The sequence below is a fragment of the Pleuronectes platessa genome, chromosome 19 (assembly GCF_947347685.1).
Source record: "Pleuronectes platessa chromosome 19, fPlePla1.1, whole genome shotgun sequence".
In the NCBI taxonomy this organism is placed as follows: domain Eukaryota; kingdom Metazoa; phylum Chordata; class Actinopteri; order Pleuronectiformes; family Pleuronectidae; genus Pleuronectes; species Pleuronectes platessa.
The window spans coordinates 16,801,409-16,818,491 of record NC_070644.1 but is presented as its reverse complement, the minus strand read 5'-3'; the positions used below and the strand labels follow the sequence as shown (position 1 = coordinate 16,818,491).

Here is a 17,083-nt window from a genome sequence, read left to right as displayed (position 1 = left end):
GCTTTTGTGCAAAAGTTGCACATTGTCTTTTGAGTTTGCCTGAGACCAGACATTATACCACTTGGGCTGCACAATAGACGACAGAGCCTTTACACTTCAACGCAGACTCTTCCTGCCTTTCTCAAATATCCACCAAAATCTGTTTGGTTGGAGAACATGAAACAGGGGGGGTTCAGATTTATGCTTCATTTGAAATGTGAAACCTCAAGTTGTGCATATTTGATCGGCCTAAATCAAAAATGAAGTGCTGGTTTGTTTTGAATAGAAAACCACACTCTTCCTCCTCCTCTTTCTCCTCCTCTTTCTCCTCCTCCTCCTCCTCCTCCTCCTCCTCCTCCTCCTCCTATATGACAAATGCTTGAAAGGTGAAAAGTTCATAGCTTGCTCTTTAATAGAGTAAGACATGATCATGCTGTTTCTTTGTCTGCATGCTGTGTTCCAAAAGTTCCAAAATAAGTACATGTTAAATTACTTTTATTACCTTTGTCTTTAATTGTACGTGTTATAATTTGTGTGTTAATGTTGTGTGTCGTGCATCTGAACATTAATGTGTCTCTGTCCCGCTGTGGTGTTCAACTGTGTCCTTTGCTGTTTCCGATCAATCATGATCAATATTCCGTGACGTAAGACGGCTGCGGGCGCTGCTCTGTATTGACGTGATGGCGTTGACCCAGTTGCACATATTCACACAGACCAGTGCCCATGAACAGTCAAATTCACTCTTGCTGTTCTTCTTCAGTCTCTGACTCTTTCTTAAACAAGAACTCTTTTCATCGCTCACACTTAAAACTGGACCCTGCTGTCGTTAACTCTTCCCTCTGTAAATCACCAGCGCTGTTTGAATGTCTCTGGTGTCTTTGTGTGTTACAACGCCATCCGGGAGTTGAACTCTCCACTGCAATAATTGAGTTACTGTCCCAATTTTGTCTGTGACCGAGTTCTCTTGATCATATGGGCTCTGGGTTATTTCTGGCCTGGGAACTCACCAAGAAGTTTTAATTTGTCATTTGAAACGAGGATAATTGAACGAGACAGGGTGCGGCACATCTCCAGCTGATTTATTTTTCATTTGTTGGTTTATTTTTAGAATTGCAGTGATGTCACCAAAGGAAAATTCATATTTAGAAGCAGTGGGTGGGACAAGCACTGTCTGTTTGCGTGGCTTCCTTTGCAGCTACAAAGTAGGATAACCTCTTCAACCTCTGGACCACCGTGCTTGTCCCCTCCTGCTTCCATCAGTACTTAATCTTTCTTTCACACCTGTCTTTTTGTTTGTTTTTTGGTTTGGTTTTCAGCAGGATTGCGTTAAAACCATGAATTTCCACGAAATAGAAAATAAATATAGGGCTTAACTGAATTTAAGGGGACTGTTGGACCTTGGTGGAGGTAAACACTCTACTGAGAGCCGTTCTATATTCATTTGGTTGTCAATAAGACATGAGATGTACAGATGGTTCGTACAGATCACAGATGGCCCCCCAGATTAAATTCAATCTAGGAATGTTTATTCATTTCTTTGCACGGTTTCAAAATATAAAAGCTCAACAAGTGATATTTCATCCCGGTGGAGAAGAGTCGGCTAGTCGGTAATAAGGGCAGAGATAAATGGTTCTGTCAGATACCACTGTAAAACGGCTGTGTCATTTGCTTATTTAGCTTTTTAGAAAGATGACAATTTATTGCTCTAATTTCTGAAATGCACTCTGCACGCTGGCACCATCCTCCATCATTTAGCAGCTGCTGACACAGTATTGCTAATCGCTCTTGTAAATTCGAGGAAAGTGTTTCCACTTGCATTGCGTCTTGATGTTCTAGTGTTTGAGCCGAGAAAGTGAACCGTGACTCAGGTCAGCTCTGGTTTCTGCCCGGCCGATCCTATGACCCAACACACATACGCGCACACACACAGACACACACACAGACACGCACACACGCTCACACACGCGAACCAACACCTGCTGGAAGTTTTAGTGTGGGCCGAAACATTAAAAATGTGGGTTTAGTCGAATATTTGGTTCCTAAGCACGTCTGAATGATGCTGTATAAATACAATTGCCTTGTCCTCCATTAAGTTTGACTGCTTCAAGGTGAACAAGCCCTGAAACAGCACTAACAGCCTCATGTGTCCTCTAAAAGCACTATTGATAAAATACTTTGCAGCTTTAGAGGCTTTCATTCCATTTAGTTTTTATTAAAAGGTGAATACAACCCTCACACAAGGCTGAGGCCTCCTCTGATGATGAGAGATGAAAATGTGACCCTCTCATCGTCTCCTCCTCCTCTTTCTTCAGTCATCATCTCTTCATCATCGCCGCCCCCCCCCCCCCCCCCCCCCCCCCCCCCCTCTGCCTCATAACCTCAGTCTCCTTAGGTTTTGACAGGAGCTGTGGGATAAAGGGAAAATGGGGCGAGAGACATACGTGTAGAGGTGAGAAAGAGAGGGTTTGGTCCTACACAGGAAGGGAGGAGTGGGGAGCCACAGGGTGAGGGTGGATGTTATTGGTGTGTGTGTATAGGAGAGCCGGTACAGAAGGGGTCTTTGTGGGTGAGGGCATCTGGAGAAATCCACACACACACACACACATGCATACACGCTCAGCCCATGACATCACAGCTCGCAGAGCAGCCAGCAGGAATGTTACTGAGAAAGGAGAGGCTTTGTGGAGGAGAGGAAAGAGACGGGAGGGGAGGAAAAGGAGGAGAAGAAGAGGAGGAAAAGGCTTGGCCAGGGGAAAAGTCCGGCACTCCCACTTTCTGGAACAGGACGGACCGAGACTGAAGGGAACAGAGCTGAATGGGATAAAACCTCCTGATAACGAAACAAAACTAAAGGAGGCTTGCGTTTGAATATTACAACGTGGATTTACTGATGTCACTTAAATAGACTAGCTGTGAGAGCAACAGGTGAGTACCACCCATGTGATCTATTTTCATAATCTTGTTTTGACGCATTTTGTGGCAGTTTTTTCTTTTATTAAATCGATTTTATTTGAATGAGAAAAATGGTAGAATGGCTGAAAAATATTCTTTGTGTTTCTTTTGGAAAAACTTCCTCTCATCTGTTGGCCAAGCCGGACATTTATATACGTAGGCAGCAACTTGGGAATGGAAAAGGAGGAGGAAGTGTCAGAATTCACTAAAGTCTGATCTAAAACCCAGACGTTTTACTGTTTATAGTCGTATTTCTGTTGGATTAGGTTAAGTACTCATGTCAAAGTTTATCAAGAGGTTGCAACACGATGCACTTTACCCTCTTCACACCGATTCCTCCGTCCAGCTGTTGGCCCCCCTCTGTCAGCCCACCTGCCTTTCTGCTGACACTTCCAGTCAGATAACGCCCTGTGTGTCCATTTAACCACATGTTTAGTTTAGTTTATCAGTTGCAACCATTGTTATTCAGCTTCCACAAACAGTCTCCACTGAAATCTTGAATAAGCGCATGATAGCACCGGGTTGGCCTGGGCTCACAATCCAGGGTGTTTGGACACGAGAGCACCGGGCTCCAGTTACTACACAGGATCATATTTAGCCAGGAGACAGAGCCAGGGGGAAACACAGACTGCTCTGGGTTACAACAGGAGCTCAGTGTGTGTGTGTGTGTGTGTGTGTGTGTCTGTGTGTGTGTGTTCCGTGGACGTATATATCATCAGGCTTTTGTCTTTACGTCTGCCATGTGTCCTGACCGCAGTGAGCGCTCTAGCAGACGACTGTGACGTGATATTAAAAGGCTCGGTCGATGAGTCTGTGTGTGAAACTGAACGATGGAGCTTTTGAGACATAAAGAGAGTGTGTGGGTTTTCCGTTCAGGAAGTGTTCGGGTGTATTGTCTTTTGGGTAATTGTCTTCAGGCTTATGAACCCCCCCTCCCCCCGCACAGTCTCAGGCGGGCGGCCAAGTGCATGTGCTCAAAGTGTGTGTGTGTGTGTGTGTGTGTGTGTGTGTGTGTGTGTGTGTGTGTGTGTGTGTGTGTGTGTGTGAGTATTTGTGATTTTGGTGCATCACAGTCGGAGAGTAAGTATTTCCAGATGTGATGGACATGAAGACAGAAAATGAGACAGCAGCAAAGAACTGACTCAGACAGACTCACATTTGTACTAATGTAGTTCTGCCTTTCCCTTTCCACTATGTGAATTGCCCCCCCCCCCCCCCTTATATTAACCTCAACAGTTTGAAGAATGATTGCCCTTTTTCTTTTCAAGTTAAGGATCCGAAAAAGCAAAGTAAAACTGCTATTGGGCATTACAAGACCAGGAAGGCATGTAATGTCTCTATATATAATCCTGATCACATTTCTAATCATAAAATCTAATATTTCCTCTCGGATTCGTTTCGGGAACTTAACCCCACCTCTGATTTTATCTTTAAACCCACGGCTCAAACATGAAATGATTAAAAACCCAACACTCAAGCACAAACGCTGGACTGCACGACGCTCAGGCTCAGGCAAAGTGTCCCTAAGACAAAATAAGGTTTGGTACCCAGCCAGGCAGTTTATACAGGTAAAGCAAAGACAAGGTCAAAGGAAGAAAAGCCTAAAACCAAACTGAGGCCGAAGACATTTAGATGCAGGTGATTCACAGGTGCACGACAAGGACACTGGCATATATATTTGCATGCATGAGACACACAAACACATGCTGTCCCTCATCAATGGTCCGACCTTGAGGACAGACAGCTATGCCTGGAATGTCAGTTCACCTCTATGCAACACACATGAATATACACCTGCGAAACAAATACACACACTTGAAAGAGCACACTCGTGCTTGCATGCACTGCTGCACACACACACTCCATTGTCTGTGGGTGTTGGTGTGTGTGTGTGTGTGTGTGTGTGTGTGTGTGTGTGTGTGTGTGTGTGTGTGTGTCTGCAGGAGAATAGCATCACATATGAGACATTCCTGTACTCTAGTACTGTTTTCCTGAGGCAGTAACAGGATATCCTCCCCCTCTGCACTGTCCTGCTGCTGGACACACTCACACATTCCAACACTCACACTCATGCAATGTACACAACGGGTCAGATAGATGTGGACAGAGGACCCCGTGTGTGTCCTCACTCATTAACATAAGTTGTATATAGGATGTAAAGCCAATGCATGAGTCCCTGAAAACTATATTCTCTCAAATCACCAGCAGGGGTCAAATCTCCTCGTGAAAATTGAAATTTGAACCCACAAAAATTGCTGTAACTTCAGGGTACTTGGTTCAATCTCCCTCAAATGTGTGTAATAACGGAGCGGCACATGCTGAAATTAAAAGGTGATAATGTGGTTTGTACTTATCTGTATTATTACACAGCCCCACAAAACCACTAGCATTGATGTAGACATCTGACCAGACGTGCTGAGTATTATTAGTTTAGTCGTCTGTGCTCTTGGCCCTTTTTTCATTTCCTCTCTTGCCTGAACACTGTTTCGGGGTTTTACTCATCAAACTGCAAACATAGCCTGGAATGCAGCACGTCTGCAGTTCAAACAACAAGTAGAGAAACTTATCAGCCGTAAACAGATCACATCCCTTACACAAGAATCAACAATGGCACAGCAACAACGTAGAACTCATGTTTTACTGTAAAATGTCATAGGTTTTAACTTTGCAAAATGAGGAATTCGCATGTGACCGAGCCAGACAGATCAGCAAAATGCCCGAGGCGATATCTTTTCTTTCCCTGTGAAGAAAAAAGGACACATGAGGATAGGAGGATGAGAGAGCCCTGAAGAAGAGTGGAGGAGAGTGTGGCCTCAGTGTGTGAGAGACAAGAAGGATTTTGTAAGGAGGCAGAGTGTCATAATCCACCATGTGACTTCTCTGACCGCTATTCCTTCAATGGAACAGTTCACAGAGCGGAGGGAGGGAGGAAGGAAGGGAGGAAGGAAAAGATGCACAAAGAGCAGAGAAGGGGCTCAGCAGAAGAGGGGATGAGAAAACCAAAGGAGAGAGAGAAGAGAAAGAGGGGGAGATAAATTAACAAAAATACGCCTTTCGCTTGTGCTTGTGCAAATAACTCTAAACATCCTTAAAGACAGTCGGATCTTTTAAGAGTGGGAGGATGTAAAAAGTCAAGACTCCCTCCTTATGTGTGTTTAACTGAACAGGGATCTTATTCACTCAAGTGACCCTCATTAAATCCCCCCCCAACACACACACACACTTGGCATGTTACAAAGAATGGGGTCCAGCAGCTCCTCATAGAAGTAAACACACCCTCAGAGTGGAGGTGTAATAAGCCCAAGGCAGTAAAACAGTGAAGGCAATGGAGTGTTTGTTTGATGGGGAGTCAATAAAAGACAAGAGCGTGCACATGAAGCTTCTGTCTAACAATGTCTCAGACAGATGTCTCACAAAGAAGACAGGGTCACAGGTTTGATCCCTGCAGGCCAGCGTGTTTCCTTTTGCATGCATTTTTCTAGATATATCGCTATCTGCGTTAATGTTTTCCAATTATGCAAAAGAAATATGTTTATTTTCCTAATTCTAGTTCTGTGACCCTTTTTTCTGACGATTCCAAAGTAGAACAGGTGCTCATAAGGACAGGAAACAGGAAAAGGACAGGAAAGAACTAATGAGGAAAAGTGGCTTCAAAATAAAACAGGAAATGAGACAACTTGATGGATGACAATAGGTCACGAGGATGGTAACATAAGATAATGAGTAGAAAACACTAATCCAAACACGAGTCCCTGAGAGTCTTTCAAGAACCTTAAAACCAAATCCAAGGATTTGATCGATCAGTTGATTTTTATTATTGTGTCATGCACATTATGTTCCGAGCCTCACACAGGCTGACAAGACACCATTATCTAGAAAAAGAAAAGAAAGAGATAGCAGAGTCAATAACATTGGACTTCTTCACCAAGATTTAGAAAGAAGAAAGGAAGGAAGACAACGAGGCTATGAACAAAAAAGGTTCAACAAAAGATCCACAAAGAAATAAGTGTTAAATGGGGATTCAAAAGGGTGTAACACACTGTTTAGTAATGATATAATAACCATATTTAGTGACTGTTTGTCATATTCTAAGAGCATCATCACATATAATGTTTTCAAAGTCACGTGTTTGTTTTAACATGAGCAGTGTATTGCAATAACGTGATTACATTTAATTCTGAGGCCATTAAGAGGAAGAAAACTTCATTAGGATTTTGGAAATGGAAGAAACACATTTTCGTCGTCTCAACAACTGCTTATGATGTGGCCTTGAGCCAGGCACTTAATCCAGACACACACCAGTGAGGCTGCTCAGTGAAAAGCTGAGGCTGGGAGGAAACAGGGACTGAAAGTGCGTAGCAGAAAACGTGAACCTCTCAACCATGAACTATCTTCACAGCTGCACAACCTGAAACATCTCTTCTAACATTTCCATTGCCGGTGACACACAACTGCAGAACACGTCTCATATCAAAGTGATGAAGATACAAATGGTTTCAACTGTTTTTAACTGTTTGAATTTAAATTGAAGAAAAGAAGAGTAAATTGATGTTTGTAGTAGTTATAAAGCAGCAGCATGTGTATTGCTCCCCCTAGTGGTGGGAACGAGTCAGAACACACTCCTGCTGCAGAGGTTCAACTCAAAACACTGTGCTACTGCAATGCAGACAGATATGTGTGTGTGAGTGTGTGTGTGTGTGTGTGTGTGTGTGTGTGGGTTAGAGAGATTATAAATCTAGAGAATATCAGATTTGTATCTTTTTGTGCTAAACCTGGTTGTTAATTCTGGCTTTGAGCAAACATTGTATGTGTAGTGTGCAGCCCCTCCGTACTGTATCTCTTAACCCACACGCCCTCTCTCTGTTTGTGTGTTTGTCTGCTGACACAGAAATCGTGGCGGGCAGCCGAGGATGTCAGTGACTCAACGCCGAGAGAGCGAGCCCTGAAGAGCGTCAGTTTCCAGGAATCGGTCAGCGTTATCACCGACAGGCCCGCAAGCATGGAGCTGGAGAGCCAGCAGATGCAACATGGCTGCTTCGGCAGTCCCAACGACCGAGCCCACGGTGAAGAAGAGACTCCGGACAGCGAGGTGGCTCAGGTACGCATGTCCTCAGAATCCCATTCTTAGAAATCAACATCGACAACTGTGAGGTTTTCAGATTCCTTTTGGGTTGAGTTGTAATTTAACTGGTGATGTCAGGGTCTATGGTCTTGCAGAACATCAAACCTCTTATTTTGCCATGATGATACAGACATGTATTGTGCAGGAGCTCCCCCTACATTAATTGCGACAAAACAACACTTTTCATTGATATCATTATATAGTTATATGGCTTATCATCCAAATATCATCCAACAGTATGAGGTGTTTGGTGACCAATATTGTACAAAATGATTCCACTGCAGCAGCCTGATCATGTGCTGTGTCCACAGGAGATCCGTTACCTGGACCAGGTGTTAGACGCAGCCTCTGAAACACCCACTAATGGAACCTCGTGTCCGTCAGATCACCACAAACCAATCAGCGTTGACAGAAGCTCCCCCTCTGTCTGTGTGTCAGCCTCCCCTCCTGTCAATCACCAGCCGCTCATAGTGGAGGGACACAGACAGACAACGTTCGTCCACCAGGACGACTCCCTGGTCAGAACCAACGGGCACGTGCAGGGGGAGGAGTCGGGGCCCGGCAGGGCGAAGTTTGAGCTGAGGGCGTTTCAGGAGGAGAGACGGCCCGCAAAACTCTTTTCACCCGGAGAGGAGCAGCACATCAGAGTGACGAGGACACGACCCACAGAGGAGGTGGGCAGCCGACCACAGAGTATATTAACAAAGATGGACGACAATAAGAAGACTGTTATAAAATCAACAGACTTCATTTATGCAAAATAAATCCTTTAGAAAACTAGATAAGATGTTCAGTTGAGTCATATTAGACTGTAGTTACAGTCATTGAAAACCTTAACACTTAATGTGCATGGATGTTTCCTCATTTCTAATTCAAATGAATTGAAAAGCTAAAGTTTCCTGTTGGATCCTCGATGGTGATTCTCCCCCATGTTTGTTTTCTCTGGTCAGGTTCACGAGTTGGAGCGTGAGCGTCAGGAGCTGATCAAAGACCAGGCTGTGAAGAAGAATCCAGGCATCGCCAGCCGCTGGTGGAACCCTCCTCAAGAGGTGGGTTCCAGTTCATCCTTGATTCCAGTTTGAATTCTGCTGCTTCCCGACAAACTGACTGATAAACAAACTGGTTCTTTGATTGGTTTGTGTTTTTATTCTTTCCAGGTTCCTTTGGAGGAGCAGCTGGAAACTGACCAGCTCGAGTCGCTCAAGAAATACCAGGAGAGGAAACAGCAGAGGCAGAATTATACCTACACATACACACAGGTAACACACATACACACACATACACACACATACGTTGATGATGAGGATTACTTTCTCTCTTTTCTTGACACATTTCTGTCTCCATCTCTGTTTGCAGCCACAGGTGACAGGCCCTCCGTCAGTGGTGACCTTTGACCCCGAGCTGACCAGGAAGGAGGACATTCTGGAGAAGCAGATTGACTTCTCCTCTGCCAGGAGGCAGTTCCTGCTGGGGGAGACGACAAGGAAGGACGTAGCTCCTCAGATATATTCGGCCAAACCTTTCTCGAAAGCCTCAACCAGGAGCAGCCAGGGGAGCGCTGACGTCGTCGCTGACACCGGAGAGAGTCACGTGACCTGGTCTGATGAAGGAATCGCAGGTGAATTCACGTGCGCACGAGCCGTCATGAAGATCCTGCGTGAGGAAGAGGAAGGGAAGGGTCATTTCCTGCCGCCCTACAACCCAGAGGAGTCCGACTCGGGGTTGGACGACCTATCTGTCCGCTCTCAGGACACCACGGTGTTTAGCTTGGATAATGTTTCCGACAGCGGGGCTTCGCTCCCCCCTACCCCGCTGCCACTGACCCCGGTGTCACCTTCCACCCCCCAGCCCACCACACCAGTCAACGGGCAGGCCAATGGCAGTCCAACAGAAGACGAGCTGGAGTTTCACGCCGGGGTGCTCGTCCAAAGCGCCATCCAAAATGCCCTGGCGGCTCAGAACGACGGGGAGTGGCAACAATTGGACTTGGATTCTTCCCAGTTCAGCACTCCGGTGTCTCCATCCTCAGCTTCCACCAGTAGTCCAGTGCCAGTCTCCGTCTCCCCTGTGTCTTCTGGTGGAGCTCCGAGTCTCCAGTCGCCTGTTTCCTCCAGTCCAGCTCCATCCAACCCGTCCCCTCTGCCAGAAAGGTCTCCAGAGGTGAGAGTCACTCCCGAAGAGAAACCGTCAGACTTCCTGGAGACTCAGCAGCCACAACTCCAGACTCCTTCCCTGCCGCCATCTCAGACTGTCTCCCCCCCGCAGAGAGCCAAAAACGGGGGCCCCAGGATCAAAATCCAGTCCTCTTACGCCAGGGCGCTTGCTTCCTCATCTCCGGCTCAAGCTCCTGCCTCAACCGCTCCCGTCTCCAGGCCGACCCCAGTTTATCGCCCACCTTCCCCTCCGAGCCCGGAGAAACCAGAGTTCAGCTACTTCAGTAAGTACTCCGAGGCGGCCGAGCTGCGCAGCACGGCTGTGGCAGCACGATGCCCCGAGCCGGAGGCGGCGGCCAGCGGCCCGTTCCGCCTGCGCTCCAAGAAGCAGCGAACATTGTCCATGATTGAGGAGGAGATCCGAGCGGCTCAGCAGAGGGAGGAGGAGCTAAAGAAGCAGAGGGAGACGGTGCCCCTGGTGAAAGTCCGGCCCAGCAACGCGTCCAGCAGCGGCCACGGCCCTGCGAGGACAGGGATGAAGAAAACCACCATTTCTCCAGCAGATAAGATGAAGAGCAACAGTCTGCCAACTAGACTCACACTGACAGCGAAGACAGCTCCGGGTTAGTTGATTGAAAAACCACCAAACTTCACGTGATCGTGTCACTTCAACAAACTTGTCTGACTCTTTGTGTTTTTGTGCGATTCGCAGGAAAGATCGAGAAGGTCCGACCGGTGCCGCCCGTCTCGCCCTCGCCCTCGGAGGGAGCCCTGTCCGACGCCGGCAGCGAGGACTCCGGGGGATCACGACCCAGGAACTACATGCAGACGCTCATGGAAGACTTTGAATCCAACAAGGTGAAGAGGAGGGAGAAGGTAGAAGACAACAGTGTAAGTATTCCATCAAAGATTTAAAAACTGTCAACCAGCAAAAATACAATAAATCACAAGAAATACATTTTTGTTTGCATGATTGTTACCATTAGTTTTTGTCATTTACTCTTGAAAATATAAAAAACAACACTGCTACGTCCCCACAAAAAGTATGATCGATCAAAATCTGGACCTTCCACCTAGATGTTGAAATATTTCTCTGTCAGTGAATGTAGCACAAAGCTCACAGCAGCCTGTCTCAATGTTAGTGGCCTGAAATGACCTCTCATTTGGATTCTGTGAAGTCAGCATATATTGAATACCCATGACTCACTGGTATGAGCAAATTCTGTGCAACACCAAAGGGAATCTCCCCTGCCTGAAACAAGAAATGAAAATGTGTATCTGAACACGTCTGTTAATCGTCATTATTAAGATTTAAGTGTCTATAAGTGACAATAAGTGTTGGATTTATCAGACTTATCTGTTAAAGTAAAGGTTTAAAGACATTTGCAATCACACAAAATTGGCTTGTTTCATGGATTGTCACATAATGTGAAAAGATCAACAGTTTCACTTCTCCTAATTGAATCTGTTCACCAAGAAATCATGAACTGCAAAATAGATCAAAAATGTTAACGTGTTAATTTCCTTTTCAAGATATTTTCCTGGATGTATCTTGAACTGACCACGTTGCGGTGCGCTCTGTTGTTGATTGTTTCTCCATGATGACATCACATGTGTTGACTTTGTGTTACTGTTGCTTCTCTCCTGCTGGTCGGTCAGTATGCCCGTTTGCTGCTGGCTAACGAGGTAACCACCGAGGTACCTGTCGCCCCCCCCCCGACCCGTTCACTCCGTTCAACTCTGTTTACATCCACAGACCTGGGCCAGACTCCAATCTAACAAACACTGTGTATTGTGAACTGTTTCTGCACATTCACAACCCTTAAATCCCATAATAGAGTAGCTTCATTTACCGAGACCTAGCATCTAATTGAAAGAACCATTAATCCAGATGATCTTAATATGATGACAAAGTTGTTCCCATGGCAGTTTTTGTATTGTCATGTCAAGTTCTTATATAAACAGAACATTTAAAGCAACACTGTGTCACTGAGCAGCAGCGCCCCCTGCAGCCTCTTGTGTGGATTGATTCTTTAAGGCTACGTGTCGTGGATTGAAAACAGTCGATCCTCTCTCACTGAACGGAAACGAAGCTGGACCTGATTCTTACGATTCAAGCTGGGATCAGACAGCTCCACACTTCTCACGGGAGATTTTTACCCAATCAGCAAAGTTACATACAGAGCAAAAGGAGACGTTCAGGGTGAGGGGTGGAAAAGAAAGAGGAAACCTTCTCCACCATCAAACACATTTTGAAACTGATATTTTACAGTAAAAAAACAAAGTTGAAAAGAGTGCTGGAGGATGAAAGACTCAAAGAGATAACACAAAACAGTATACAATTATATAGAAATAATAGGGTATTAAGTGAATAGAAATAACTTAAAGACTCAGGTTACACTTAAATGTCAATGGGAATGTAAAGAAAACCTAAATCTGTTTCTATCTGGTCCCAGGTCTGCTTGTGGTCTCACTGCTTATTGTTCTGTGGTGGTGTTGCTGCATGTGCCTGTCCTTTGATTTGTATGTGTGAGCTTTGATCCCCCCCAAAACACACACACAAATGTTTACCTTCTCGACCAGGACGCAGGATTTATGAGCTATACTGCAGCCGGCCAAAAGGTGGCGATCAAGACGCTCTGGCTTATCTTTAGCTTCTTCTTTATATACATTTCAATCTGGTTATCATCAGTTTGAGGTCTTATTTACAAATGATGGCATCAATGCTTCTGTTTCCAGCGACATAACTGGACTCAGTCTAATGAGAATCGTGTAGCGTCCTCCTCCATCATTTTAGATCATCATCCTCTGTTATGTCAGATCTCAGCATCGCAGCTTCCACCCGCATCTACCTCACCTCCACCCTGAATCCTGCTCACAGAGAAATTACCCCTGTGTGTGAAGATGGGTGTTTGTATTTGAGAATTAAGTTATGAAGCAGTTCTGGTGTTTAAGCATGAAACTTTTGTTGTAATTATCAATTTCAAATGTTTTTAAAGTCAAATGTTGCAGGTGCGCTTCATTTTGCTGTTTTATTTTGACAAACGTGGCTCAGACGTGAAACCGTCATTGCAGGACGATCTAACCAAGCGCTCCTTCAGTGTTTGACATCCACTGCACGGCACGTTAAAGTCACTGTGGTGTGTTTTGTTTGTGACGGAACAAAGCATGGGTTTGAACCACTTCTTAGCTCACAGCAAAAATCAAAGTCTGTACGTCTGATTGGGTGTTTTGTGTTCGTCAGGTTCTGGAGGCCACTCGTGTCACCAGGAGGAAAAGCGACATGGCGCTGAGGTGGGAAGCCGGCCTCTACGCCAATGAGGAAGGAAAGGAGGAAGAAGAGGAGGAAGAGGAGGAAGAGGAGGAGGAGGAGGAAGAGGAGTAAAACGGCTCCTTTGGAGAGACGGTGAAGGGACTTGGTCGGAAGGAGGAGGTAGAGGAGGATGAAGGAAGAAATGCAAACAAAAGGACAAAGAAAAGAAGGAAACAGTATTTATTTTACTTATAGTATTCTGATGATCACGTGAACCGCCGGCTCGACCGATGGCTCTCATCGAGGAGATCGATTTTTGGACCTGACGACTGAAGAGGAGCTAAAAGACGAAGAATATGTGAGAGACATTTGAAGTGTTGCAGTGAGTGACACTTTGAAAAGGGTTTTATGGTTTAAGGACGTTCTGCAGAGGTTTATATGGGACAGAAGGTTTTTTACTGGCTGGTAGACGCTGAATGACTTAAGTATTCATAGGACTTTTCACTTTCTAGTTGACATGCAGGCTGAGATCTAAAGATTTTATTACGACAGGTCGCCTGAGACCTGATGAGAATGATGGTTTCTGGCGATGTGAGCTTGATGATAAACCGCAGTGATCTTTAGAATGTGTGGGAAGATGATGCAGTAGATGAGCGGGTGTGTGCTGATACTGGTTTTGATGGTTTTGATGCTAGTGCAGAGAGGATGTGATGTTTAACAGGATTCTAACCCAAGCATCACTTTCCGAACCTGCAAAGTTTTAACAGCCTGTATCCTGCGGTGCCACAGCCCATCACAGAACAGTAATAACACACAGACAACACGTCGCTCTGAGCTTTCCCTTTCAAGCACCTGTATTAAATCTCAAGTGGCGACTCGAGGCTGCTGCACACTAGAGGACGTTCAGGGTGATTATAGACCCAATTTGCCCTTTACGACAATCGTGGGGGCGTTTCAGCCTGGACATCACTTGATGCCGATTGTCTGCTCAAATAATCCTGAAGAGGGAGGTGTTCACAAAATAATCGTAATTCCACCGGTTGAGTCTGAGTCTCCATGATCTCGAATCGATTCAAGATCATGTTTGATAATTTACGATAATCAGCTCCTCCAGAAACCCTTAATAGCGTGAGAGAAAGAGAGAGAGAGACAGAGAGACAGAGAGACAGAGAGACAGAGAGAGAATGTTGTTTTTCTTCTGAAGTCACGTTTATCAAACTCAAAATGCGCCTAAAAGTTCTTTGCCAACCGCCATAAATGAACTGAAGAAGAAGAAGAAGAAGATATTCCAAGTTTCTGTGCGATTTCAAGTCTCTGGAAATCGCCACTGTAAAATCGTCTCCTACAAACTGCAACTGTGTGGTCTGACGTTGTGGCCAAATCATCAAGTGTATGCGTTCTAAGATTCTAATCATGTCTGTGGTCTCCCACGTTTATAAAATCATTCAAGAGTTGAAATCCTCTCGTGTGCAGCAGCACTCAAGCGTCAGCTTCAGGGAGGAAACCTGCGAAACGAGCATCGAGGTGCAGCTTCACCTTCGACCTGTCAGTTCAAGGTTGAACGCTTCACACGTGTGATGTAGTTTTGATCCTATCCTGCATTACTACTTTTTCGGTAGACATTAGAGAGAACACAGAGCCCCATATAAACAAATCACTATTCTTCAGTGTGCAGGAGGAGAAAGGCCGGGGGGGAAGGGAAGCTAGCTGCAGGTTATGTTTGAGTCAGTATGTGTTAAATAAAGAAAGGGCTGGGTCCAGGGTTTTATATTCTTTACAAAAAAAAATCACTTATTTTACCTTCGCTGGCTCCGCCACTCGGTCGAACCTGTGCTTTTTGATGTAAGCAGTTTGTTTTCATGTATTATACCGAGGTAGGACTGTGTATTTGATAAATGATCTAGCTGAGGATAAAGTTTGATGAAAAAAATATATATTGAGGAAAAAAAGCTTTTTATAACAAAGTTGTGATACCAAAAGCGAATGTTGATATTCAGAGAGAAACGAAGTGTGAGGCCTATTTAAGAAAATAAAAGTACAGCTAGTGTTCATGGTGTTACACTTGTTTCCTGAACTGACACGAGCACACGACAAGTCGCACACAGACGATCAGTAGCAACGGACTGAGCAGATGTTCATTTTACTTTCTGCAAGTCAGGGTTGTTGATTTTTTTCGAAAGTGAATATATTGATTTTGCAGGATGTCGGGATTTTCTTGTTTTGATAAAATGGACGAAGAAGAGACTGATGATATTGTGGAATGTCCCATTGTAGAAAACGATGTTTCTGTTTGAAATGAAATCACGAGAACACGCTGCAAACACAAATCGGTAAATAAGTGAGGATTGAAAGTAGAAATGTCGATGCAGTGTTTGTGAACCACTTTTCACTCTTTATTTTGATGCCATCCAGATTTTTTTTTTATACAGAATTATGATATTTTCTTTTCTGTAAATCAAGGGTTAAAGTTTTGATCAAGTGTCCTTCGGCAAAGTCCCCGACTTCTCTGTCTGCTCCCCATGAACAAAACCCTCCAATAAATATGTGAAATTCAAAGGAACACTGAGGTAAAATTGCACAAAATGTTAAAGAAAATTAATGTAGGACAAATTCTCTCACTTGATGATTATGAATCTGTATTGTTTTGTATTTAAAGGAAAATTCCCAGTTGGCAAAAAATGCCAAACACAGATGCCAGCTGCTTCACCAACCAGAAGTGAAAACTATAGTGACTTCACTAATGTGCAAACATTTCCCCCTGAAACAAAAACTCCCATTGGTTCCAGAGAATCGTCCTTGTTCTTGTTTTTATAAACTTTTAATAATATATAAAAGGGGAAATAAGTATTTAATGATAAACTACAAGGGTGTTTTTTTTTTATGAGAATGTAAAGGAAAGTGTGTTATCGATATCACAAGTACAACAAGGAAGTGCTGTGTTGCTGATCCTGCTTTGAGATCTGTTCTTAGCACAAGACTTATTTGGGATTTTCCAGACATGACTCAAGCTTGCAGACATCTTCTTCTTCTTTTTTTTTAAATGCATATTTAGTCATTGTGGCTCTTAATGCTTTCCAAAGAGAAATATTGGAAATATGAGCTTTTATTTCCAGGATGAATAACAGATCATTTCCTTTGTGATGAATGATTGTTTTACTGTGGCCTATTCTCAAAAACTGTATTCACAGTACAATTTGTTTTTTTGTATTATTAACAGACACAAAACTATTTCTGCTTCAAAAAACCTGCCGCGATTCTCACTAAACACTTTTGAAAAGGAAACAAACATCACGAACACCCAGAGGATTCATAACTGTGTGATTTACTCTTATTATTATTATTATTATTATTATGCTTTTGTCGTTTGAATTGACGGTGCAGAGGAGATTTATTTATCATTTGAAGACGCTGGTAGCTTGTTGTCGCACCGAGCTTCAGTGTGTGTGACAAAGCAATCGATCACGTATTCGTGTATAACCTCTGTCCCTATGTTAACCACTTGTATGCTCATACTCTGCTTTGTTATTTTATAGCACGTGTAAGGCTCACAGTTATACACCTACTATACATATTATGAATATTTTCTCATTAAAAACAAAACGTGTAGATGTCGGGTCTCTGAGT

The 17,083-nt window shown here is 44.2% G+C and overlaps 1 protein-coding gene across 1 annotated transcript in view; it reads left to right on the top strand.

Moving 5' to 3' along the window:
• Positions 1 to 17,067, top strand: part of LOC128424509 (A-kinase anchor protein 2) — a gene marked incomplete at its 5' end in the record, with an annotated part of 28,106 nt that extends 11,039 nt beyond the window's left edge. The window contains 7 exon segments of the mRNA XM_053410703.1: positions 7,820 to 8,029; positions 8,365 to 8,727; positions 9,004 to 9,102; positions 9,211 to 9,312; positions 9,410 to 10,829; positions 10,919 to 11,097; positions 13,451 to 17,067. Of these exon segments, the coding sequence (XP_053266678.1) occupies positions 7,820 to 8,029; positions 8,365 to 8,727; positions 9,004 to 9,102; positions 9,211 to 9,312; positions 9,410 to 10,829; positions 10,919 to 11,097; positions 13,451 to 13,591 (2,514 nt within the window). The 3' untranslated portion in view covers positions 13,592 to 17,067.
• Positions 17,068 to 17,083: the final 16 nt, after the last annotated feature.